The sequence below is a fragment of the Ambystoma mexicanum genome, chromosome 11 (assembly GCF_040938575.1).
Source record: "Ambystoma mexicanum isolate Mex_15411 chromosome 11, UKY_AmexF1_1, whole genome shotgun sequence".
Lineage (NCBI taxonomy): Eukaryota > Metazoa > Chordata > Amphibia > Caudata > Ambystomatidae > Ambystoma > Ambystoma mexicanum.
This window is the reverse complement of record NC_090934.1, coordinates 218,628,261-218,656,169: the sequence shown is the minus strand read 5'-3', so window position 1 is coordinate 218,656,169 and position 27,909 is coordinate 218,628,261. Positions and strand designations below refer to the sequence as shown.

The window sequence follows — 27,909 nt, the reverse complement described above, 5'->3', positions numbered from 1 at the left end:
CATTAAAACTACCTATGGGCCAAGCACACTCATAACACAGTTCACCCTACCGTCTTTTTCCTCTGGCTACAAATATACCCTTCTCTAACTTGCAAGTATAGTGTTCACCCTCTTTGTTAGGCTGCAGCATGGCTCCAAACTCACCTGTGGTTGTGGATCATGCGGATGTCATAGATCCGCACGAAGGGGCCGCTGGCACCCACTGCCAAGTAATTGTTGTCTTGGGGGTTCACGGCTAGACACTTGGCCTCCACCATCTGGCCGCAGTACTCTGTCAGGTCAATCAGGACATCAGAGCGCTTGCTATTATCTCTGAGATCATACTGCCTGCAAGGGGTTAAGGAAGAGAACAGTTATACAATGTGACTGGATGAAAAAACTCATTTTGTGTGAGACCTGGCAAGTGTCGCATCACTGCCATTGGCACAAGGCACTTATTCTGCCAGATGAATCCTCCACTGATCTAGAACCTTAGACTAACATTCAGAAAATGTATTTAGCAATAAGCACATTAAAATACTGAGCACTGTTAGGAAAAGACCTCCCGTAATGCATTTCACAAAAGACATCTTCAGGTTAGATTTTTGAGGCATGAAAATACATTGTCACGCCTTTGAAAAAGGGTAGGAAGGACATGTCATTTATGAATAATTAAGGCATTCATGCTGGAGAACTATTATTGCAGAAAAGTAACTGCTTTTTCCAGCATGTCATTTCATATTTGTAACTTTATTATAAACTACAAAGCAACCAAATACAGAATCATATTTTTGAGGGATGCGACATAGTCTCCTGCCGCACTCAGGGTTTCACCAATGAGGCGGTCAGGCGTCACCACGAGCAAGCGGATACGGAGATAGAATGACCATACCACGCTCACTAGATCCCCACCCTAAGGCAGGGGACAGTCGCAGAAATCTTAACCACCCAACAATCTTGAATGGCAATCAGGATAAAAGGGTCAATTACAGGAGCCTGAACAGTCTTATCCCCATGTGGCAGTCAAGTGACGGTCAACAGACTAAACCCCAGACAGGGCCAACATTGGAATTATTTTCTAATTTGCTGTTAAGGCGATATTAGCACCAGCTTTTGGTGAGGGGTGTACAACTGCTAACCTTAAGGTGGAGTACAGCACCCACCCAAAAGGAAAGCATAACCTCTCTTAAAATGCTACAGTGGCAGAGACTTCAGGTTTAACTCTAGAAAGGGGAAGCAGATTGACGCAGAGGTACAATTATAACACACACACACACACACGCGCACACACACACACGCGCGCACACACACGCGCACACGCGCACACACGCGCACACACACGCGCACACACACGCGCACACACACACACACACACACGCGCGAAGTGCATTATAAAAACAGTAAATGTCAAAGACGCATCCCATTCCTAGGCACATAACACAAAAAGACAATAGGTGGGCAGAGAAGGGAACCAGACATTAAAACACACAATTCATTACAGGATACCAATGATAACACTTTGTGACAAGGCTAGTACCTTGGCCTCATTAAAAGGGGATGGGATGCCCTCTTAACCTTGGGTGGGAGGCCTACCATGGAAAAAGCCAGAGTCAGTCCTTCACCAGATGAGGGCCCCAATTCCTTTCCCCCCTTTTGCGGCAGCCTGTTTATGTGCAGTAACCCTTTGTCACACAACATGCCTCCCAAACAAGATGCTTGCAAGATTATATTTCCCCTAGAGCCAGCATAGCACACCAGTGTAAGAGCAACACCCTGCAGAGAGAGAACAGCCCTCCAGCGTCACACGCTGTATGCATTATGAAACCCGACTTCCTGGACCTGGCTGAGTGAGAGTAGCACTCCAGCATTTCGCGCTGATCGTGCTCTGATGCCGAAAGTGGAGAACTAGCAAAAGGAGAGAGGGGCCACGGAAGGCATTGCTATGCCTACTCATCTGCAGGCAAGGCTGCATAACGCACCCATGCCTTGGCAGCAAATGCCCTCAGCCTACAGAAGGCTCGCTAGACCACCAGGGACTAAACCAAGGGGCGCTACAGAATCTAATCCCCAGTTCTGGACAGTACTGTATCCACATTAGTGGATCTGCCACCCTCCCCTCCTCCCTCTACCCCTTACACTCGAGTTAGAGAAATTCTACTTCCAGTTCTTTGTTTCATTGAAACTTATGAATCAATTTTTTCCTGTAAAACCGTTGTTTTTGTGTCATCACGCCTAATCCTATTAACGGTTCAAAGGAAATCAACGGCTTGCCCGTGCCCTTTTGTCTTACAACAGCTAAACCCTGTTTGTTGTTATCTTACTTAGGGGCACCCAGCCCAAGGCACCTTAATGCGTACCTGGACACTGTGCTATCGTAGCCGCCATAACCTCTGCAGTGGTACTGCGCAGAGAAAAGGGGCAGGACTTAGCCCTCTAACATATTTTCTGCTTGCAACACCTCCCTAGGGGGGGGGGGGTACTGGGTAAGTGGCAGGAGAGGGGGGCATAAAGAGGTTAACAAGAAGCAGGAACATTTGGGTTGTTCGGGCGAGGTGACAGGAGGACAAGGTGGCATACCAAGAGACCAGCACGAGGATGGAAGGTGAAGTGAGCATGGAGGCAATTTCAGGAGTGGGTGAGGTATTATTAGTGAGTGCAAGGGTACAGCGTTGTCACTGTGCGCAAGTGAGTAAAAAGCATTGCTAGGAGAGTAAGTGTAGGGAGTTTATGTGAAGTGTTTGTGTGAGTGAAATGAGGGTGACCGAGTAGGAGTTTGGGTGGAGTGGTCATAGTAGTATGTAGGAGGGAGTAGTAGTCCGGAAGAGGGAGTACTAGTGTGGAGGGAGAAGCAGAAGTCTGGAAAGGGGAGTAGTAACATCAACTGGTGGAGGCGAGATTAAGAAGGGTAAAGGAGAGACATGGGAGGGGCAGAGAAAGAGTAGAAAGAGTCGAGGTGGGTGGAGTTGCAGGAGAAGACTAGCAAGAGGAGAAAGATGGGCAATGAGAGGGAAAGGAATATGTGGTCATGAAAGAATGAGGACCGATTAGGGCAGAGTGTAAGCCGAATCCCATACACTTTAGAACACAAACAACTGCATAGAGGCTGTTGCAATAGTCCAGCCTAGAGAGAACCAGAGCTATGGAGCAGGAGTCCCAATGAGAAGGATCTCAGTCTTACTGGCATTAAGGCAGAGCTCATTGGCAGCACAACATGCCTGAAGAGCAGTCGGGAATGAGAAAGGAGGAAGAGGAGGCAGTGGAGGGAAGTTTGAAGGAGAGCTGTGTGTTGTCTGCATAACACTTGAAGTGAAGAGAGAAGGAGGAGATCTAGTGGGCCAGAGGTGCTAAGTAGATTTTGAAGAGCCACAGTGAAAGGATAGAGCCTTGATGGACGCTGTAGGTGGAGAGTGTGATAGGGGCGAGAAAAGGGCCCAGTTGAACTTGGGAAGGTTGGTCAGAGAGGAAAAGGGTCAACCAGTCCAGTACCAGACCCATGATGCCAAGGGTGTCACAGAGCCAATTTGTCAGGGTAGCATGATTGACCATGTCAAAGGCAGAGGAAAGATCCAGAAGGATGAGAACAGACATAGTTGGGATTGTGATTTGAGAGCAAGTCTTCACGAGTGTTCAGTAGAGCAGTTTCCGTGCCTCTGGCTGCTCTGAGGCCAGACTGGTGGTCATGGAAACAACCAACAGATTAAGTGTGTTGGAACAATTAGGAGATGACCAGCTTCTCCAGGAGTTTGCCCAGGAAGAGGGTAATGGAGATAGGGTGGTAGTTAGCCAGGCAGGAGGGGTAGGCAGAGGGCTTTTTGAGGAGAGGATGCACAAGGAAGAGCTTGAGGGGTAGTTGGAAGGAGCAAGTGGCAAACAAGCAATTACAGAAATCGGCCAAGGCTGTCGCAAGGGAGGCAATGTTGCCCTTAATAGTTCTGGAGGAGCAGGGGAGCACCTGTTGGGAGGAGATTTTCATAGAGAGAACTTGTCTAGAGACCTCATCCGGTGCTATGGGCGAGAAAGAAGAAAGTAGGAAGGGAGGCGGGGGGGTCAAGGGAGGCCTGAGAGCTGGGGAGGGATGAAGGTGGGGTGTAGAGGAGAATGAGGACAGGCTATCCTGAGTTTTGGTTGAAAAGTTGGAGAACAGTGAAGTATAGAGCGTCAGGGATGGCAGGGGAGAAGTGGAGACTGCAGTAGGATTGGGTAGTTCCTTGTAGATTTTAAACAGTTTGCCCGTGTTGTTAGTGGCCCCAGAGGTTCAGGCTTGGATATGGGCCCTCTTCTCTGAGCAGATGGATAGTCTGTATTGCCTTTGGAGCAGGCGGCAGGCCAGTCTGGCTGAGGATGTGCCTGATTCCCACCGATTCTGCCCAGCAACTCTGCACTTGCGTTTCAGAGAGGCTAGATCGGAGTAATACCAGGTGTTGCGCTTGCAGGCAGGCTTCATGCAGATCCTCATGACAGGAGCAAGGATGTTCAGGGTGTTGGTGATAGAGCGGTGCAGATTAGCAAAGGCAGAGTCAGTGTGGGAGTCTGTGGCACGAGAGATAGGGGGAATAAAAGTGGCAGCAACAGCAGCAACCGATACTCACTTTATCGGTCGGATGACGGAAAAGGAGACTGGCAGTGCAGGCAGAGGCTTAGCGGTGGGACCTAAGAGATCGAAGGTGAGAGGAAAGGAGAGGATGGTCAGGCCAGGAGAGAGTGCAGTGAGAAGGTTGGAGAAGGGGATGTCTGCTGAGATGAAAGCAGACAAGGTATGTCCGGCTGAGTGTGTCAGACCAGAGGGAAGAATGGTGAGGGAAAGAATGTCACAGAGGCTGCGGAAGAGTCCAGTGGGCGAATCAAAGTGAATATTGAAGTCTCAGAGGAGGAGAAGCTTGGATGTGGAGGTAGGAAGGAAAGAGGTGGGGGGGGCGTGGCTTAGCGGCCGATGTAGTGAGACGCGCTGCCGAGGAGCTCCGGAGCGATCCTGACAAAATCCGATAAAAACTAGCATAAATTGGTTCCAGAAGACCGCCAAAGTCTCCCCGCAGAGACAGGAACACCTGCTGCCCACCCAGCGAAGCCCCCGGAGGAAACCGGGCGGTGGAAAAGGAGATAGACCGCCGGAGGGGAATCGCCCTGCGAAATCAAAATGAAGGACGCGCGACCTGTGGGAGGACCCCGGCCGCATAATACAGAATGAACTGGTGAATCCACAGGAGAGGGACACATCACGCGCATAACAAAAAGTGTGGGGTAGACCCGAGCCTGAATCAACCCCGCGACGGAGATCGGTGCGGCTGGTGGAAGTGGGACGTGGAGGCGGGAAGGCCCCTGACACGGTGAGGCGACATACGCAGCAGGCACGGGAAGGCCCGAACCCGAAGCGACACCCGCGAGGCCCTAACGAATACACCCGCCGGAAGAGTGCAATAAACCCAATATAAGGAGAGACCCGTAAAACACCGGGAGCAGGGCGACGGAAAAGCAGGGGCTACGGCACGTGGAGCGCAGTCAAGACCGCTACCGGCGACGCAGGCAGAGGGCGGCTCCCCCACGATGCCGAACAAGAAAGTGGAGGGGAAAACTAAGCAAGTAAGCATGGAGACTTTTACGATGGCTTCCGACATAAACTGTCGCCGTCGGTGGACAAAGCAGCAGCCGCGGATGACACGTCGCGCCCAGTGGCACCAGCCAACGAAGGCACGATACTGGAAGCAACCGCCTCAATGAAAGAATCGCTCGAAAATAAAATGGACACAGCAATCGGGGCCCTGAAAGCATCTCTAGAAAATAAACTGGATACAGTAATGGTAGATGTGGGCCTTCTCCGCCAGGATGCGAGGAACCCTACAGAGAGAGTGACGGCGACGGAACAGCAGGTGCAGCAAAATACGGCGGGGGTTGTGGTAACGCAGACACAGATGTCGGAGGTACTACAGAGAATTAAGGTTCTAGAAAGGAGAGCAGAAGACGCAGAGGGGAGAGCGCGGAGGAACAACATCCGCATAATTGGAATTCTGGAAGGTGAGGAGGGCAAAGACCCCACTGAATACGTCGAGAACATGCTCCTCCAGGAGGACGGAGTAGGTGCACTAGCCCAGGGCTTTGTGGTAGAAAGGGCACACAGAGCCCTGACTGGAAGACCCCAACCGGGTGCCCCCCCCGAGAGCGATGATTGCTAGGATCATGAACTACAAAGACAGGGAGAAAATACTAGCGTTCTTAAGGGGGGGGGGAGAATCATCAGGAACTCTTCCAAGATCACAATGTATCCGGACTATACGGCCATGGTACAGAGGCAACGAGCACAGTTCGGCCCAACAAAAGAACGCCTCAGGACCGCGGGGGTGAGATACATGCTCCTGTTCCCCGCTAAACTCAAGGTGATACACCAAGGCAAAACATGTTTTTTCGACTCCACTGAAGAAGCCCACAGCTGGATGGACTCAAGGCTTCCCCAGTTGAGGCAGAGAAACGCTAATAATCCTGGAAATAGACCCCGATGAGAAGTAACAAAGGCAACCTGGAACAAGAAAATAAGCATTACGTAAGTTAAATGGAGCTAGCAGTAAGCATGGAGGAGCAATCGGCCCCACTTTAGCTGCATTGGCTGAGAGAAGCGGCACCCCCGAGAAGAATGAACTATCAGTTTGGATGTCAGTTTTAAGGCATCACGCTGCGGCGAGTCTGCGCCCATTACATTACATTACATTTTTGAAGTTATGGACTTTAATGGAGTGAATGGGCAGTACAAGGCACAAACTACGGAAGGACTATTGTAGAGAACACTGAAATAATACACACAATAAGCGACCGGAGCAACATGGGACAGGACCCATGTGGCAGCAGCAGCCGCTGCATCGAGAGGCATAGATCCGCGACCAGGACACCGAGGGAGATGGGTACGAGAGGAATAAAGCGCAGAGTGCAAGGACATGGCAGTGGGACACGGAAGACAAGCAAACAAAGGGGATCATGGAACCGGATGAACTGACGAAAGCCACCTGGAATGTGAGAGGACTCAATGCGTATGTCAAGAGACTTAGGGTTTATGCCTGGCTAAACCGGATGAAAATCAAGATAGCGATGTTGCAGGAGACACCTCACAAGAGACAGGCAGGCCAAGGTGGACAAGAAATGGGGAGGACAGATTTACAGCGCCACATATTCAAGCTACGCACAAGGTGTACTAATATGGATTGCCCCGGAGGTCCCATTCCAGCTACTCAAGTAGGAGACCGACACAGAGGGACGGCTGGTATTGGTGCACGGCATGCTAGAAAACAAGGAGGTAAGCCTGGTCAACACCTACGCACTGAATACTGATGCAACGGACTTCTTCAGGAAGCTAGCGCCCAAGTTAGCGCAATATAGGGAGGCGACGTTCATCTGGGCCGGCGACTTCAACTGCACCTTGAATCCCCTCCTCGACAGATCTGATAATAAATACAAGAAGCCGGTGCCTCCAGCCAAAGAACTGTGTGGGATCCTGGACCAGCTACAGCTAGAAGACGTTTGGAGGGAGGTACACGGGGAAGGGAGGGGTTATACACACTACAGCGCACCACATGGAACATTTACACGTATGGACTACATATTCGTGGGCAGGGAATCACTACAAGATATCACGGGAATCACCATTAAAGCACGCACACTCTCTGATCATGCCTCAGTAGTGGCGACATGGGCACACACCAATAGGAAAGCCCCTATCCCAACGTGGCGACTTCGAGCAGAGGCCCTGAGGGAGGGTGAATTTGAGGAACACCTCCGCGAGGTGATCGATGATTATTTTGAGCAAAACAAGGGCAGTGTTGAGAGTGGTGCCGTATTATGGGACGCATTCAAGGTGGTAATAAGGGGAGCGGCAATAGGCAAAACAGGAGGATTGACGGGGGCGGCCATGAGGGAATTGAATAAACTCGAGAGGGTGATTGACTTGAGAGAACAACGAGCTGGACTAGAGGGGGAGGAACATGGAGAGCTGATAGAGCTGCGGACTAAATGTATGTTACTCTGGGAAAAACTAGGGAGGCTAAACTATGGGAGGTACCTACAGCGGTTACACGCGGAAGGGGATAAACCTAGCAGGCTCCTGGCCTGGCTTACCAGACAAGAGAATAAAAAAGATCCCATAACGGTGTTAGAAGATCACACTGGGGCAGAGATCAGGGACCAAGGGCACATTAACGCAATGTTTGTGCGTTTTTATGAGCAATTGTACACCCCGAATCCAGAAATAGACCCGGAGGACATAACAGATGCACTGGTAGAAATAGGGTTGCCGAGGCTGGAGGAGGAACAGGCCCAGCTGCTGGATGCACCCCTCACGGTGGAAGAAATAGAGATGGTGATCGCAGAGCTTCCCACCGGCAAAACCCCGGGCCCGGATGGGCTTCCGGGGGAATTCTACAAGACGTACAAGAGCGCCATTGCCCCGAAATTGCTTGAGACATTCCAAGACGCATACAAGACCATGCGTCTCCCGACAAGCATGTCGGAATCGATAATTGTCCCGATTCTCAAATCAGGGAAGCCCCCCAGGAAATGCGCCTCCTATAGGCCAATATCCCTTATTAATCAGGATGCCAAAATATTAACGGCGGTCCTAGCCAACCGCTTAAAACAGGTAATATCCACGCTGATCCACCCGGACCAAACGGGCTACGTTCAGGGAAGGAACACGTCCTGGAACCTCTGCAGACTTCACCATGTGATAGATGAGACAAATCGACTGCCAGACGAGAGTGTAATAGTGTCTTTAGACGCTGTCAAAGCTTTCGATTCTGTGCGTTGGGAATGGCTGATGGGTGTACTCGCCCACTTTGGTATCGGGGAGGGGTACCTCCGGTGGATCAGGTTACTGTACAGGGAACCCCGAGCAAGGGTGAAAACGGGGCGATTTTCCGAGGAGTGGAAGATACACAGGGGAACCGAGCAGGGGTGCCCGCTATCGCCAATGTTATATATCCTGGCTCTAGAGCCATTTGCGGTATTCCTTAGAGCAGAATATAGAGATACCGGACTGGACATAGATGGGGTGCTCCACCAAATCTCGCTACACGCGGACGATATGCTCCTATTCGTACGCGAGCCAACCACTAACCTACCCTGCATCCTAGAGGCGATCGGGGCCTACACTAAGCTTTCGGGCATAGCGATTAATAGAGAGAAGTCCTTCCTCTTCCCCTTGGCACAACTGAAACACTCCCCCCCCCCCCAGTGTTTGCCAGACCTGGGTCTGATGTGGGCGCCCCGCACCTTTAAATATCTGGGTATAGGGATACATCAAAATACCGTTGATACCCACGCATCCAACACGCTCGTCGTTCTAGATAGAACGCAGCGGTCAATGACCTTCTGGGGGACACTACCACTGGGAATTATGGGAAGAGCAGCCCTCCTGAAAATGGTGGTGCTGCCCCGCCTACTATACTTCCTCACGAACATCCCATACAACATACCCAGGGCCTTTTCCACCAAACTAAATACAATAACGCGTTCATTCCTATGGGGGGGGGGGGGAGAAATAGGATCGCAATAAGGACCCTGCAGAAGGACTATGAGGAAGGGGGTATCAGACTACCGGACTTTGAGAAGTACTATTTAGCGGGGCAGCTGCAATTTGCAGTAAAATGGCTGGGGAAGACGAAACAATAGACACTCGCATTTTCCAACCTGCATTGAAACAGTATTAAACAAGGGAAATACTATGGCTCGATAGACCCCGGCTCAGAACCCTGCCGAACATGCTTAACATCGCAGTGGACTTATGGAAAAGAGTGTGGAAACTCCAAGGGGTAAAGGATCCGCAGTCAATGCAAATCCCCCTAGCGGGTCTCCTGGGAGGGAACACAAATACATTAGCAACATACCGAGCACACTGGGAAGCTAAAGGGGTAGCACAAATTGGAGACCTGAGAAGGGAGGGAAGGTGGGCGGACTTCCACGAAATGGTAGATGAATACGAAATACATATGGGTCAATTCATCCTATATACCGGCATGCTGAGAAACATCACAGGAAGATGGCCAGATTGGGAAGACCAGGACGAGGAAACAGCATTGGATGTATGGTATGCCATTGCAGAGGGAACGCACACGACCTCTAGGTTGTACGAACAGCTATTGAAGGCCAAGCACCCACAGGAACAACACACGAGGCAGCGTTGGGAGGAGGAGTTGGGAGGCCCATCAGCGATCAAGAATGGACTAGGGCCTTACGATACCCAAAAAAGGTATCCAGAAATGCAAGGTTTAGGCAGGCGCAGCTATACGTAACGCATAGAGCGTATCTCACACCCAAGAAGATGAATAAAGTCCATACAGGGGCTCAGAGCGGGTGCCCCCGCTGCTCGTCGGGAGAAGCGGACATGGTACACATGTTCTGGTCCTGCCCAGTGATACAGGAGTTCTGGGACGGGATCACACTCAAGATAGCGGGAAGTGGACTTCGAATCCAGGCGGAACATCCCGAAAAGTACCTACTGGGCCTCTTCTCGAGACGGGGTAAGCATGATTCACATTTGGCAAAGATGAAAGATTTGATAAGTATACTGGCCAAGAGATGGATAGCAATGACATGGAAGTCAAAGGAGGGCCCGCGTGTGGAGGCATGGTGGTCAGACCTTCAGAAGTGGGTGCAGGCAGAGACAGTGGTGTGGGCAAGAGCAGTGATAAGAGGGGAAGGTGAAACTGTGCACAAGTTGTCTGCAAGGAACACACTAATACAAGACCTCTTTGGCCACCCGGAGGAAGGAAGCTCTGAAGATCCCTTGGAACTAGAGGATCCGTAGGTGAAATAGTAAGACCAGCACGAAGCCCAAGAATAGAACATTGTGCGTACCAGATCTGGTGCTCGACTCCACGGGAGGTCCAGACCGAACTGATATGGTCGCTGGGGAAACTATGAAACCACAATGGAAAGACAAGATCCGCATGAACTGCCAATAAGCCATCTATGTTAAAGTTGTTTGTATGTTATGTGTTTGTTGTTGTTCAAAAAAACAATAAAGAAATTTTAAAAAAAAAGAAGGAAAGAGGTGAGGACAGACCACTCCGAGAGGAGGAGGTAGACCGGACCAGGGCTTCTGTAGATGGTGGCAAGGGTCAACGAGAGGGTTGGAGAGACACCAAGCCTGCAGACAAGACATTCGAATGAAGGGTAGTTCTGAGTGGGAATGATAGTAGCAGGGACCCATTCAAGGAAGATCAAGGCCACTATCTCCAGGCCAGTTAGGCCTGGGCTTAAAGGATCTTGTAGCCCTTGTGGAGGAGTGTGTCAAAAGCAGTGACAGAGCTGGCAGTGAACCACGTCTCAGTGAGAACGAGAACGTCAAGGTCAAGGTTTTCAAAAATGAGACAGCTATCAGAGGAGTGTTTTACAGGAGAGCGAGAGTTGAGGGTAGCTAGGTGAAGCTAGTTGCCACCTTTGAAGGTCTTCCGAGGAAAGGTACAGGGTGGTGAAGAAGGGGCAAGAAGGGTGGCAGACAGAGGAGAAGGCAGGAAGTTGATGAGAGCCGGAAGACACCTATCAAGAAGGAGGAGGTTGGGCTGAGAGCTCTGGGCCATGACAGTGCCATTCTAATAGACATTAATGATGCGTCCAGAGGGTGGGAAGCATGACAAGAATTCTTCCCATCTGGTGCCACCATTAAAGGTCGACAAGGAGAAAGGGGTGAGGACTGAGGCTATGTGAGGAGTCCATCGGTCCGGAGAGGGGGCGACAAAGATGATGTCCGACAGTCTGCCTGGCAGAAGCGTTGACGTAGGCATCAGCGATGGGCAGGCCTGGATTGGAGACCAGCAGATCTATTTTGAACATTTTCCTACCAGGCTTCAAGAGAGAGGTAGGATAGGTGATAGAGTAGCAGAAAGTGTAAATAGGAGGGATGCGAGCACCTAGGAGGATAAAAGGGGGTGAGGGAAAGACAGAAAAATTGCACTATGCACGGCGAACTCACCAGGTGGCCTAGCAGCAAGACATTTGCAGAGAGGTCAGGTGTACGAGACATCCCAGGTTGCTGAAAGCAGGGTGATGCGCTGCTTCAGCAACGAGAGGGGGAATGTCCCAAAGGCCAAGCATGAGAGTGGAGTGATCCGCCGCAACTCTTGATGGTAAGGGAGACAAAAAGTGCCAGGAGTCAGAGGAAGCAGGGACCCCGCACAGTTTCAGGATGTCTAGCAGCAGGAAAGGCGCAGACGAATCTGGTGCAAAGAAGTACTTCAGGCCAGTGAGTAGAGTCCTGCGGCAGGCCGAGAGCGAGCACAGCAAAGAGCCAAAGAGACTACAACCAATGCCAGCCTTCAATTCGCCAATCCGCTGAATAAACCACGTATAAAAGACCAGTTATGGGAGTCCTCTGGGCGATCTGGCGGGAAAGCCCCCAGACGGCACATCCAACGTCATGGCCGTCACTGATGTCATTGCTCTGGGGTCACCCCCTCAGACTGGGACGCAGGGGGTTCCGCAACGCTCAATCCTGGTCCGACTCGGGGATGGAATGGGCAGGGCAAATGTTCAAGGAGGGGGAATTCCGCCCCTATGAGGAAATGAGAGAAGCCCTGGGGCGGGGGACCCTCTCCATTTTCGAATATCTCCGCCTGAAGGGGATTTTTTGCGACCAATCCTGGGGACAGAATTTGAAGACAGTTGACCCCCTTCGAAAAACTCGTGGACACAGCGACCTCCAGGAAGGGGCGGTATCAGGGATGTATAGAATATTGAACACTGTCAACCTGGGGGAGAGGAGGAGGTTCCGTACCTTCTGGAACGATTTGGCGGGGGAAGAGATCTCTGAGGACGCCTGGGCAAGGATATTTAAGATAGCTTTCCATGGGAAGTTATTCACAGCAGACATGGAACACAATTTCAAGATCTTGCAGGGGTGGCACAGGGATCCTGCAATGTTGGCGAAAATGTTCATGGGAGTGTCCCCCGCACGTCCAAGGGGGTGTGATCAGGTCGGCACAAGAGGTCACATGTGGTGGCACTGCCCGAAAGTCCAGACATACTGGGCAGAGGTACGGGGCTGGATCGCTGAAATCAGAGAGGAACTGCTCCCCCAGAAACCCCTAACAATGTTGCTGGGCCTCCCCCCAGCGGACACAGACATATCCAGATACCCAAGGATGTGGAAAACCATGTTGAGGGTGGGGAGGGTGGCCCTGGCACAAAAATGGAAGAGCCCGGAGACCCCATCGAAGGAGGTCTGGTTGAAAAAGGTCATGTTTCTGATGGACAAACTAACGGCAATGATGAACAACAAGTTGGGCACATTCCAAGCGAACTGGTTCGGGGTACAACATTTGTATACCTTTTTGAATTTGCCTTGAGCCCTTTTGTTATATTATAAAAAATGCTAATAAAACAAAGTTTAAAAAATAAATAAAAGACCAGTTAACTCCCATAATTTACCCTGCAGGCTTAATGCAGCACCCCCTCCTGCTTACTGAAGTGAGTGGCTGCAAAATCAATCCCAAAGGCTTTCACCACTAACTGGCAGAACAGATGAAGGTCAGCTCAGGCTCTGTTAAACCTGGGTATCTTCAATTATGAATAAGACTCCTGAAACCTCCCCCAAAGGAATGCCTGCCAGATACTCAGGAGGATCAGAACAATGCTCAAGAAACAGTGTAGGATGCATTCAGGACCACTTAAATTAATGTTTTCTGGCCCTCTCAGGCAATGGGAGGGATATGGCCCTTATTTTTTTTAAACATTTTTATTTTTGTCGGCAGAGGTTCACAAGGCACATACGTCAAGGCAACAAACAATTAAATCAAGCATAACATAAAACATCGTAATGGTTACAGAATGCAGTTCCAACAGTGGATATAGATCATCAACAATACAGAAGTACACAGCAAGAATCACGATGCATGGATAGAGACCGGAGATAAGCCAGAACCGGGCGTGTTCACACTTTGATTGTTGAGATATGTATTAAATTCGCTTCATATGTTCCTGGGGCGAGATTGGGCGGGCAGCATTGTCAGGTATTCCTCCTCACAGTTCTGCGACCATGTGAGCATACCCAACCATTTCTGAGAGGCCGGTGGGGAGGAGCGCTTCCAGTTCTGAAGTATACATTTTTTGGCAATCATGCAGCTTATATTCAAAACTTTTTCAAGTGCTTAGTTTCGTCAGACCCCCAGACTCCAAACAGAACCGCCAAAGGATCGGGATCAATTACAGTTTCAGTTACCGCACTTAGTGTATGGAGGACACTGTCCCAGAAACCGGACAATTTATTACAGGTCCAGAACATATGCAAGTGATCAGCATCCACCGCCCTACAGCGCGGGCAGAGGTGCACCTCAGAGCGAGCCAACCCCGATGTCCTGTGTGGTTTATAGTAAAGCCTATTGAGGAGCTTGTATTGCATGGCACGAAAACGGAAATTGAGAGACACTTTTTGTGTGTGGCAGCACATATCCTCCCACAATTCATCAGAAATTTCTAGACCCAGTTCAGCCGACCATCCGTCGCGCGCCCCAAGAGTAGGAATGGGGATGATATCTAGTAGAATTTGATACAGTGAAGAGACGACGCCACGTGCACCGCCCGAGTTGGCGATGTAGGCTATCGCCGGGTTGTCTGGGGGCTCATCCTGAAAGGAGGGCCACATGGTGCGGAACGCAGCGCGAAGCCGGTAGTATTGGAGAGTCTCTAGGGGAGATCTTGTGTGCCCCGGTCTCCAGGTTTGGGAGCCTATGAATTTGCCCTCGGGATAGAAGTCGGACAGGGCCCGATACCCCAGTGCACCCCAGTGTCGAGCCAAAGCGGCATCAAGCGTGGGCTCCGGGCCCAGAAAGGCCCACACGGGAAGCCATTCGTAATATGGGGAGGGCCCTCTTGTCGAGTGTAGCAGACGTGACCAGGCATACAGAGTCGCAGCAATGGGGTCAACGGGGGAATCAGATGTGTAGTGTCGATGTAATATCAGGGACATTAAGTTGATACCAGCGGAGGCAAGCCATTCCAGTTTGACATGTGGGCGCACTGGGGAACCCGGGTACCAATGAGTAGCATCCTGGGCCTGGGCCGCGATTCAGTATAGTTCTAGGTCCGGAGCAGCAATACCACCCCGTTTGTATGAGAGTGCCAGAGAAATTGCGCGCAGAGCGTATGCAATTTAGTGAAGTAATCCCTCCCGGGCCATATAGGAATGTTGCAAAAGGTATATAAGAGATTGGGGAGCAAGATCATTTTAATAAGGGATAGACGACCAGCGACGGACAACGGGAGGGTGCGCCAACGTGAAATTTTGGTCTCAACTGTTCGTGCTACAGCTGAGTAGTTATCGGCAAGCAGGGTGGGCTTAGTGAGGGACATCTGCACCCCAAGGTATCTCACACCCTCAGGGGCCCAGTGCAGGGGATACTCGGTGGTGGGCTGCAGGGTAGCTTTAGTGAGCGGGAAAATCTCTGATTTGGAATAATTAATCGTAAACCCGGAGTGGGTGCCGATCCGGTTGATGTCTCTCAGTATGGGATCCAGATGGGTTGTGGGATCTCTGACGTATAATAGGACATCGTCAGCATATAGGGATATTATTTCAGGATCGTCAACCAATCGTACTGCCTTACGCGCGTGCCATGCTCGGATAAAGTCCGCCATCGGTTCTATCACCAATGCGAAAACGATCGGGGAGAAGGGGCAGCCCTGTCTGGTGCCTCTGAATAGAGTGAACATCTCGGATGTTAGTGAGTTGACTCATACCCGCGTGTCGGGGGAAGTGTACAAGAGTTTAATGAACCCTATCTTGTTAGGGCCGACGCCCATTGTTTCGAGAACCAGCCACATATATTTCCAGGAGACCATGTCGAAGGTCTTCTGAGCGTCCAGCGTAACTGCTACGGCCTGGACGTCTTGGTCTATACGGGACATGACATTGAATAGTCTCCTGATGTTATGGGAGGTGGACCTGCCAGGGACAAAGCCTGCTTGGTCCTCTTGTACCAAGTGCGTCATGATGGGCAGAAAGCGGTTAGCAATGATCTTAGCAAAGATCTTTGTGTCTAGGTTCATGAGGGAGAGAGGTCTATAGGACCAGCACTCATCCTCAGGTTTACCTGGTTTGAGCAGTACCGTGATGGCCGCTTCCCACATGGAAGGGGGAAGGATAGCGGCTCGGAGTGCCTCATTCCATACCTCCAACAGCCGGGGGGCCAGAATAGCCACGTGCTCTCGATAGAAGTACGCCGTGAGGCCGTCAGGTCCCGGCGCCTTGCCTATGGGCAAGTCTGAGATAGCCGATACTATCTCGTCTAGCGTGAACGGGGTATCCAGCTGGTCTCGGGTCTGTGGGGAAATTTCCGTGGTGGGGATCTGGTCAAGGTTCCTGCATATGTTGTTCAGTGTGCTCTACGAGCTGGGAATAAAGGGATCTATAGAACTCAGTAAATATATCAAGTATTCGATGGTCCGCCCATTGAGCGTCACCGTTCTGATCTTTTATGGAAGTGATCTGCGTGTGGCCCAGTTTCCCCCTCACAAGTGTCGCAAGTGTCTTGCCGGGTCTGTCCCCCTCTCCATATTTCCTAGCGGCCTGTGGGCGGCTGAAATAATGAACTTTGCTAGTCGCTAAAGTGTTAAACACCTGGAGCTCATCAGAGATTTGGGCCAGAGTGGTGGGGTCAGACCCGGAGGAGCAACATTGCTCCAACCTTTTCAGTTTGGCCTCAGATCGCCCAAGGGCGGCTCTAATAGCTTTCAGCACCCCTGCCTCTCGGGAAATAGACATATCCCTAATGTAAGCCTTAAAAGCCTCCCATCTGACCGCGGCGGTCGTGTCTTGAAGAGAGTTAAGCTCAAAGAAGGACTCAATGTCCGTTAGAATCTCAGATTTAAACACAATGGCCCTCATTACGACCCTGGCAGAAAGTAACCGACCGGACCGCCATAGCGTAAATAGCGTTTCCGCCATTGCACGACGGAGTAAAGTGCGGCTAATTCTGACCCATCGGGCACGAGCACTACGCCATGGCGGAAGTGCAAAGTCCGCGATGGCGGAAATGTCCCCCAAACGCCCCTCACCGCCGTCGTACGGCGCCCTAGGTGCAATTCCGCCACCCATCATAGCGGTCACCGTAATGAGCGGCAATCGGAAAATACGGTGACCGTAAATATACGGAAACGGAAGTAAAAACATGGTCCCGGAACGGGAAACAGCACGCCGTACACCTATAAAATCAGAATTTCCACACAGCCATTAAAAATACTACCCTGAGACACATCCCAACCCGTTAGCCACCCTAGTGAAAACAATTAAAATGGGAAAAGTAGCGAAAAAAGCGTGCGACCGCAAGCGGCAGGTCCACTTCTCCCGTGAGGAACTCACCGTGCTCACAGAGACCCTCCAGGAGAATGCTGCCGTCGTCTTCTCGACGCAAATGACCAGGACGGCACTTGCGGACAAGAAGGCCATATGGGCCCTGGTGGCACAGCGGGTAAGTGCGGTGGGGACCGCACCCCGCAACCCACAGCAATGCAGAAAGCGATGGGACGACTTGCGGATACGCGTACAGAGCATACTATCCGCCAACCGTAACATTGCCACAGCTACCGGGGGAGGATCGGAATCACCCATCAAGTTGACCCCCTGGGAAGAAATCTGTGCCTCCACCATTGGAATGGAGAGTATAGAGGGAGTCGGAGGGATGGAGAAAGGAGTGCAGACATCCGAAGAATCAGGTAGGTGGGCCAAATAAAACAATGCTAAATCCACAATGTCCAATCATGTGAAGCACCACGTGTCCACATAGTGCAACAGAAACACATGTCCAGGAGAACGTCCACATACATAGGCCTGATAGCACACTTTAAAAGTCACATTAAATACATAAATAATTTAAAATCCTAAAAAACACCCTCTACACGTGCAGCAGGCACACCCTAACTGCAGGCTGCAAAACAACTGCATCCTCAATCCACACAAAAATTAAACCACCTCCAAGGCCCTGACCCAAATCACCCTCAGGTACCACCCCAATGCATGTGATACATTGCCATTCCAATTTCCACAGACCCATTACTAACGCTCGCCCTCCTTTACTCCACCACAGGGTCCGATTCAAACGAGGAGCTCCAGGACACCCCTACCAGCACACCTGCAAAGAGGGCCAAGACCAACGGCCAAAGACCCTCCACCTCAGCTGCACGGATCAAGACACGGCAGCAGCACAAATCAAGTGGCAGCACACAGGAGGGAACTTCAACAGGCACCCCAGCAGCCAGCATGCCCACAACAGCACCACCACAGGTCCCCCCAATGGATGCCACAGAAGGCACTGCTTCTGGTGGCAGCAGCACCATAGGTGACACTGCATTAATGGCAGCATGCTCCGACACAGAAAACGGGGATGTCGATCTAGGATCCATCCATGACCTGTCTCAATCCCCCTGTCTGTTTCATCCCGTGCACCATGAGGATATCACGCAGGGGCACCCACAAGACGACTGGCCATCCCCCACAAGCCCTGTGGCAAGGCAACATGAGGTGATCAGCCCCTCTGTGACACCACCGCAAATGGCCATGGCCCAGCAGAGGCAACAGTCCCTCGACCAGGTGATCGAGCAACAGCAGCAACTGGCCACGCTCCTCAAGGACCATGCTGATGAATGTGGGGGTACTAAGGCAGCCATAGAAACATGTACAGAGACACTAAGGGCACAAATGGAGAGAAGCACCGAGAGCCTGAGAGTACAAATGGAGAGAAGCACCGAGAGCCTGAGGGGGGAACTGCATGCGACGTCCAAAGACGTATGTGCTGAACTTGCCGCTGTGCGCCGTGTGCTCACTGAGCTCTCACAAACCCTTAGGGACATGCATGGACGTGAGCAGGCAGAGACATCATCCGTTGCAAGTTCCGTCCAGGGCAGCCCCCAACGTAGATCTGGGAGGAACCTGCGCTCCACAGGCAGGGGTGCCCCTGATACCCGGAGAGGGGGCTTGCAATAGCGTCTGCCCACTGACAATGAGCATCTTTTGACACTGGTGTTCGGGGGGGAGGTAGGAGGGTGGAGGGGGTGTGTTGGGCTTACTTGGGTGGCGGGTCAATGGGGTGTGTAACATAATTTCACATATGCTATAAACATTTCACAATCATCCAATGAGATGTGTGGACATTGATCTTTGTGTACGAGGCCTTCATAGGCGTACAGTCCATATTGTGCATGTTCCAGACACACACAGTGCCACAAGTCCCGTGTCCATGTATCAGCCACCAGTCGTAAGTGCTAGAAGCATGAGAATCTGACGAATTTCACGGCCCTCCTGTGCCTCGCGGACTCCTTGAGGTGCTGCCACATCCCCACCCTCATCATGACCATCTTCAGGTGCTTGCAGTTCTGCGTCAGGGGGCATGGGCACATTTCTACGTACGCACATGTTGTGTAGCATGAAACATGCCATGACCATCTTTGCAACCTTCTCATGGCGGTACAGGAGTGCCCCGCCAGACCTGCTGAGGCAGCGGAAACGAGTCTTCAGTAGGCCGAATGACTGTTCTATGACTACACGGGTACGTGAGTGGGCATGGTTGTAGTCCTCCTCATGCTGGTTCTGTGGGTTCCGGAGTGGTGTAAGGAGCCATCTCTTCAGTGGATACCCGGCATCACCTGTATGTGGACAATAAACGATGTTTGTGGAATGACATTGCTACGTACGCATCCCCCCCCCTTCCTGCCAGGTTATTGCTGCATCACATACCCCACATTATCATGCATGGAATGGGACTCACCGAGTAGCCAGGATCTGTTCCCTGCGTGTCGCTCCATGTAGCGTGGTATTGTAGAGTTCCTCAAGACCATGGAATCATGGGTTGATCCAGGAAATCGGGCACAACAATGTGTAATGATCCCGTTGGAGTCACACACCATTTGTACATTAAGAGAATGATATTGTTTTCGGTTGCGGTACTGGACCTCCATGGCATGTGGGACAACCAATTCCACATGGGTGCAGTCGATGGCACCAATGCAACCCGGTATGCCGCCAAGTGCATGGAATCCCACTTTTGTGTTCGTAATTTCCTGCTCCGAGCGTGGTAGAGAGATGTAGTCGTCTGCGTGCTTCAGGAGGGCATCGAGCACTTGCAATAGTGTCCGTGAGAACACTGGCTGTGAAATGCCATGCAACTGTCCGACTGTGTGCTGGTAGGTGCCTGTGGCCAGGAAGTGGAGTACAGACACCACCTTCAGTAGGGGTGGGATGGCGGTTGGGCTATCTATCATGCTGACAAGGTCAGCGTGTGTCATGTCCACAATGGCGGTTATGGTGTCCCGGTCCAAACGGTAGAGGGTGTGGATCTGCTCACCAGTGAGGTTGAACGGATGTGCCCGGAGGCGTGGGATTGCGGGCTGCCTGCGTGGTGGTAGTGGCTGTGCTGGTGGGCCTTGCTGGCCCTGCCTTGCCCTCCTCCTCCTCCTGCGTCTCCTCTGTGGGGTCGGTTGTTGTAGTAGTTGGTGTTCGTCTTCTTCTTGAAGTTGGAGTACTTGCAGTGCTATCAGGTCCCCCAGGGCCAACATCGCTAGTCCTGCCGGTAGCATTCTGGAGTGGGTGTGGTTGTGGGAGGGGGTTGGGTGTGCAATTTATGTGTTTTCAGGCTGTATAGCCTCCACCTGTGGTGATTCATTCCACCTGTGCAAGCTGCTATCCCCTTTGGGCGAGCACGTCCCGCACACAACGCTGCAATTCGACGCATGCCATCTTGCCATTACAATCATGTATTTAATCCCGATGGCAGTGGAATATTGGTTCATATGTTCATTCTGCTATGGTCCCATTGTTTCACATACTATCTTTGCAGTCGCGAACAAACTTGTGAAGGGTCAGTGGAATGTAGTACTCGATTAACGGTGGACCCTCATGCAGCACTGTACCGAGGTTCACCGACAGGCGGGGCGTCCCATTTGTGAGTGGAGGCAGTTGCCATTTTCACACACTGCCGCACTACACGGATGGATTTGTGATTTCAAGCGGTCACAGATGCCTTTTCGACGTGATGTTGCAAATGAGGAATTCGAAGGACAGCGCTTTCGGTTTTCAGCTAGCGGCGAGGAGACGCCCACAGGTCTGACTGCAGATATAAAGTTCTATTGTTTAATGTCCTTCGGACAGGGGCCATGGCGAGAATGCAATGATTGATATGAATAGTATGGGATGCGCAATAGCGTAGTGGACGATAAGGCCGGACGTTCCCAAATACATGTTACTTCACAACACTGGAATTCCGGCCTGGAGCACAGTGGATTTTGCAGAATGCATTACGCACAAACTCAATGGAAATTTCACATGTTATGTGAGTAAATAATCAGGCGTTTTCATACCGGGATGAGGGAATGATGTATGGATGCATGGACAGATGATTTAATAGTGAGTTTGCCATGTACATGGCTTTTTGGAATCTATCCACTTCCCCTGCGCTATGTGATGCAGGGCTGCCATAGTGGGACCATCGTCTATCTGCCCTTGTTGAACCCTCCCTGTCTCGACGCGCCTTCAAACACATGTGTCTATGCACGTTACTAATCCCATCTAATGTGTACTGTTTTGACAGACGCATGCACACAAACACTCGTTTGTAATAGTGTTTTCACCTCGATTTATATAGTTATGATTCGCAAGTGATTTTTGGGTGGGAATAATCCTTTTGAGTGGGCTAGCATGCATATGGCTGTGGATTTAGTGTGATCATTGAAGTGAGTAATTCAAATGAAGTTCTGATGGCCATACTATTCTTTTTCATTTCATTTGGGTGACAGGTATCTCCTCCCCTTTTGCCACTGCCATCTGTATGCCACTCCTGCAGATGGATTTTACTCCCGACACCTGCTGCTTCGTGTTAATCAGTGGAGCAGCATTACGATCTTATGGGACGATCGCCAATGGGCCACATGCCCTTACGCAGTACTAGTGGCTAGGAGCAACATATCGACCTTTCAGCTGGACTAGTGCCTACCTAATGGGACGGCCCTGCGGTTCTAGGCGCTTCCATGTTGCCTTTTTGAACGTGAATGTAGCCCCTGTGTACCATGAAGGAACAGGGCGTCACACAAGGAGTAGCTGGTCATTTATTGCGGATGCATCCCACAATGATGAAATATATTTTGGAGTTCATGACCTAATAGCTGTATGGGCTTGGTGATTTTGTTGTGCATTAGATTTTGTTTATGATATTGACCGTGTAGCGTTATTCTTTGCAAGTAATGTAGCATATTCCTATTTGTGGAGCGATGTATTGTGAGAAGATCTGCATTGGGTTCCGGCTTCTGAGTATAGTTGCGTGGTATTGTACTGGGCGCGTTTGCCTACGAAGCCCAGTGAGGTCAGGGATAGGGGCTACCATTATGACTGTTTTAATGATGTCATGCTCAGGGGCGGGGGATTAGCTTTTGTGTAACAGATGCCGGTCAGCCAGGTGGATTGGTGGAATGATGTGATTATCAGAATATGGCTGGTCACAGGTGCCTGTGTTTGCGTGCGTTTTTTGGAGGGAGACTGAGGTCATGTCCATTGGAATAGCTTCTGTATTCGTGCCATCTGTGCCCTGCAGCTCCCATTGGCCCCTCTTGCGATGAGCCTGGCTGCTTATTCACTCTGCCAACTTGTGTGGTACATGCTTATGCTGATGGTTGGTTTGTTTACTGGCAGGAGTACAGGGCTGGTGCAGTCTCACTCAGGATACTGCTTTGAATGTTGCCTTACACTGGTGTCAGGCGATGGGGGGCCTGTTTTTGTTTGTCTCATATTTCAGTTCATGTTGCTGTACTTGAACCTTCACATGCCTGTGCCGCATCAGTACGGCAATGGTGCCATGGCAAATATGGATGGCCACTCACAAGGCACTTGGAGCCCCTAGATTCATTTGTTCGTTGGCATGCATGGGTGACTTGTACATTTCACTGGTTGCATTGTGTAACTTCATTGCACCTACGAGGAGTTGTGCAATGTGGCCAGGGAATGGTGTACAGGCACTCAGTAGGGCCGTTTACGGTTGGTTCGCGATGCCGTACTTCTCACCATGGCGGAATGGTACTTTCCGCCATGCTTGATGGCGTTAGGTACATGTCCGCTAGGGTCAGAATTCGCGTACCGTTGCGCCATGGTGGTAATTACGGTTTGGCATGGCGCGCGTGCGCGTACTTGGTGCAGTTAGCGTTGGCGTTCACTACGGTGTCGCTAATGGCATCGTACTTTACGGTGACGGGTCATAATCGCACCGAGCGCTATTCGATGGCGGTATTGCATTTCCGCCATCGTTTTTCGATTTCCGCCAGGGTCGTAATGAGGGCCAATGTCTTTTAGAGCTTCGGACTTAAAGCGCCAGGTGCAGAGTGTTGGGATGGGAATTCCCAGCCCCAAGGACGGTATGATTGGAGAATGATCCGAGAATGTGCGGGGCAAAATGCGTGCATCCTCCACCCTACCCATAACCTCTCTCTCGAGACCAAAAACAGATCTATCCTGGACGAACTATCGTGTACAGAACAGTAATAAGTGTAGTCCCGCTGCTGGGGGTGAAGTGTTCTCGGGTTACCAGTCAAATGGTCGAAAACATTTGGTCGACAGACAATTTGGTCGACACCATTTGGTCGAATGCCAAATGGTCGAATTTTTTTTTTTTTATTTTTTACCCATTTTTTGGGTTTTTTTGGGGGGGTCCCCTCCCCCCAACCCCCTTTTTTTTCTTTTTTATTTTTTTTCCCCACACGAAAACCCACAAAACACACATAAAAAAAAAAAAAATTCGACCATTTGGCATTCGACCAAATGGTGTCGACCAAATTGCAGTCGATCAGTTTGTTGTCGACCAGTTGACTGGACACCGTGTTCTCGAGGCGTCACAAATATTGAGCGACTGCATGTGGCCATGCAGCCTGCGCGCCGCGCCAGACAGGGCTCTGGGTGTAGTGGCAGTTCTGTCCAGTATAAGGTTCAGGCCCCCCCCATATGATCTGCACCCCCACGAAGCCCAGCAGTATGGTAGTTACAGTGTCAAAGAATTCCGGAGAGTATACATTGGGACAGTAAGTGTTAACCAGCAAGTACTCTTTATTGACCAGTGTGCAGTGTATTATAACATAACAACCCTCAGGATCAACATAGCTTTTATGCAGCACAAACCTAATTGATTTGTGGATCATTGTGAGAATGCCCCTAGATTGTGTGGAGTAAGAAGTAAAGAACCTGGCAGAACCCCATGATGGGGCAACAGCCCTCGGAATGAGGCCATCGGAGTGTGTCTCTTGTAAAAGCAATATCTTGCAATTGTGTCTGTTAGCATATGCAACGATCTTGCGGGCCTTAGTGTGGTTGCTCAGCCACCGAATGTTCCAGGACATTATGACTGTAGCCATTTCAGGGGTAGGTATCTACAGACACAGTACCCATAAATCAGTGAACATCCCAGCTCCCGTGATGGTATGAACTCCCAGAGTTGGAACAGCAAGTGGGCATGGGGCCCTTAAGCATGCGCGCCGCGAAACCTTGTGTGCCTTTTTGTAAAACAACCCCTTTCCCACCCTCACCACTAACCATGGATCAGCAGTGTAAAGATCACCCACCCCTAACAACGCACAGTTGGGCCGTCCCCAACCTGGCCCAATCTGCCCCAAGGCCCAACTGGGGCCAACACACACCAAAAACATTGAGAAAAAACAGTGCAATCGCAATGGGGTGCGCCGTTGCCGTGCACCAGCACGCTTGGAGTCAAATGGCTCAGTTGCAAAACGAGCAGTGGTGGCGGACTCGCGGCGCAGGCCCCGCCTGCTAAGCGGGTAATCGGGGACCGCACACGAGCCCCCGCGGTTCCGAAATAGACCAAAACAGTTTCGACAGTCAAATATCGTACATCCCCGCATCTCAAATGCGGGGAACGGGGTATATAACAGAGTAAGGACCTGAACAATAGGAGGACAGAAATTGAGGTAGGACAACAGAACAATGTGAGACCAGCTCAGTGGAGCGCGTAGTAAGGATGTGTGCACAAACGCTGCAGCACACAAGGACTGCGGGGGCAGAGCGTCACAGTAAACAGAGCAGTCTTACCAGTACCACAGTGCAGATTGAGTAAACAAATTCAATAAGTGTCCACAGTCCGTGCCAATCACAGTTGAGTAGCGTCCACTCAGCCTTCTCCAGAGCCCTGAAGCGGTATTTGCATCTTGATAAATTTCACTGCCTCATCCGGGACCGTGAAAAAGTACAATTTGCCATTATGAGTGAGCTTCAGACGAGCCGGGAATAAGATGGCATGCGGTACATTGCGTTCCCTGAGCATTTTCTTGACGCCAAGAAATTGGCGTCTCTCCTGCTGCACCGCCACAGAAAAGTCTGGGAAGATCCTGATGACATGAGACTCCAGTCGCAGCTCCCCTTTCTCCCGCGACAGGCGAAGAATGAGGTCCCTGTTACGATAATTAAGAATCTTGGCTATAATGGGTCTGGGGATGTCGCCAGGTCGGGGTCGCGGGGCAAGGTCCCGGTGAGCCTGCTCTACCGTGAAATAAGGGGAAAGTTCTGGATCCCCCAGTAAGTCCTTGATTAGTTGTTCGGCTGCATCTCCCATGCAGCCCTTCAGGGCAGTTTCAGGGACCCCAATGATGCGAAGATTGTTTCTGCGGGAGCGGGACTCCAAGTCATCGCATTTTGCTTTAACACTCTTCATGTCGCGCGATAAGGTGGCCACTGCGTCCTGAAGTACATGTATCGCATCTTCATTAGTGGAGATCCGGCTTTCGGCCTCAGTAATTCTCGATCCAGCCTGATCTACCCAGGTCTTGAGCGAGGCGACATTCGCATTGATATCGTCAAGCTTCTCATGAAAGGAGGCAAAGTTCTTAGCCATCGATTCCATCATGGCAGTGAGGTCCGGCGCCGCCACCCCGGATTAGGGTCGTTGTCAAGTTCTTCCTGCAGAGGCGCCGTGTGGCCCGCCGCCACCCCGGATTAGGGTCGTTGTCAAGTTCTTCCTGCAGAGGCGCCGTGTGGCCCACCTCTGGTCGAGGGACTGTCTTAGTGAATTTGTCCATAGCAACCCCTTTAGCAGATCCTTTGGAGCGACTCGACATGGCCGGAACCAGAGGGCACGACAAAGCTCGGTCGATGAAGCCAGTGAGTCGGGTATTGAAGAGATCCCGTGAGAGCACGACAGCAGTCCCCGCCGGCTCGCGCCAGGCAGCCCAGCCCAGGCCCCCCGCGGTCGCAGATGGGGCGCCGGCGCGCCTCGGTCGTCAGCGGCCTAGGCCCCTAGCGGAAAGGACCGTCCGGCGGGACCGGGGCAGGAGCGAGCCGGCCCACGAGTGTAGTGTGTGCCCCAAGGTGCCAGGGGCAGAGCAGCCAGCAGCGAGTCCAACGGGAGGCACCCGGTCGGGTCACGATGAGAGCAGGGCCCAGTGTAGGCCCAATGGCGGTGAGGCATGGCGGGACAAGGATCTCCAGTTTCGAGAATCCGATTTCTCCCAGAACTCGACGTGCGGATAGAGCTCGATGGCCACAGTGCAGGGATCGTAGCAGGTACACAGGATCCAAGGCAGAACCGCAGATGTAAACGGATAAGAGGCGGCTAGGCACGGAGCTCTTACGCTAGGCAGCCATCTTGCAGGCTGCTCAACAGCGCCCCCCGGATTTGGCCCTTATTTGAGGCAGTTCACACTCACTCTGCCCTCCAACCAGAGCTCCCAGCACAGCCTCACTCTGCTTAGGCGCTGCTCTGTGCCAGCCCCAGGTCCCCTCTACTTCTCTAGCTGCAGCCGCAGGCCCGAGGCCTCAGCTTCCCCTCCCCAGTCAACCGCCACCCTTTCCAAGCTGCTGACACTCTTACCGGGCCTCACATCGCTCCTCTACATCGCAGATGCACTATTCCACTGCAAGGCTCCGAGCCCAGCCACCCTCCTACGTGGGTCTCCAATCTAGACACCTTCTGTTATTAAGAGTCTGCAGGGTTAACTCCACTTCTAGTTCAAGTAAGATGACAGACAGTAAGGGTAACTAATCACCATCTACTAACCTGGGGCTAGGGACAGGTGCTTTTCAAGACAAGAGAGAGGGAGGTGTGACAAGTCCTTGGATCTCGTCCATTCTTCCATGGGAGGGACACTCCAATGGAACATGGGAGTCACAGTCCAATAGTTCCCCTACCCCCTTGGGGGTAGTGAGCCGTGGGAGGATCACATGGGTGGGTAAATCCCTTATAGGGCGAGGGACGACGATACAAGGAGAACTCATTATGCACATACCACATTATCCACTCCTTTACCCTCTTACCCTATTCAGGGCAACGCAGTGACTCCTCTATGTATTATTGTAAGGTAGACAATAACAATTCCTCACCTTCCACTGAGACAAGGGAGAACACCAACTATCCATGTGAATACTGTGACTGGGAAACAGATGAAGAAGAGGCGCGGATTAATACGGAATACGGTGCAAGTCCAAACAGCGTGGTCTAGTCAATCTGGACAATCTGACGTACGAGTATAAAAACAGAGGAAGGACTGGGAATAGTGTTGAGCCCTCCATTGAAGAGCCGCGAAAGCAAGCAGAGACCAGAGAGAAGGAATGATGGAAACCGAGACGCTGAGGTGGGGGCAAGCAGAAGCGGAGCGTGATGTGAGTGGAAGAACTGCTTCACAAACCTAGGAGGAAACACTCCTGGTGTTGCAGCAGATTGGAGAACACGAGAGGGAAACGTCACGTTCCCAAGAGGACGATTTTGACTGTGGATTTCGACTGCAGAGCCGCTGCAGACCACAGAACAACCACGAAGGTCAGGGAAACCCCATGGCAACCCAAAGACGCATAGGAAGATCCAGGATCACTGCGGATCGAGAAAAAAGGTATGCTGGTTGTCGGGGAGATGAAGGGGCCTCAAGAAGTTGGTGGAGAACCCAGAAAGGTGAGCAAAATCCAGAAGACAGAGTCTGGGACCCTGGCAGAGT

At 51.4% G+C, this 27,909-nt stretch overlaps 1 protein-coding gene across 5 annotated transcripts in view; it reads right to left on the bottom strand.

The window, feature by feature from the left end:
- WDTC1 (WD and tetratricopeptide repeats 1) overlaps window positions 1-27,909 on the bottom strand; it is a 1,302,054-nt gene that overhangs the window by 894,180 nt on the left and 379,965 nt on the right. For all 5 annotated transcript variants that reach the window (XM_069622886.1, XM_069622890.1, XM_069622889.1 and 2 more), the window contains one exon: window positions 145-327. In XM_069622886.1, coding sequence (XP_069478987.1) covers window positions 145-327 — 183 coding nt within the window. The remainder of the gene's footprint in view (window positions 1-144; window positions 328-27,909) is intronic.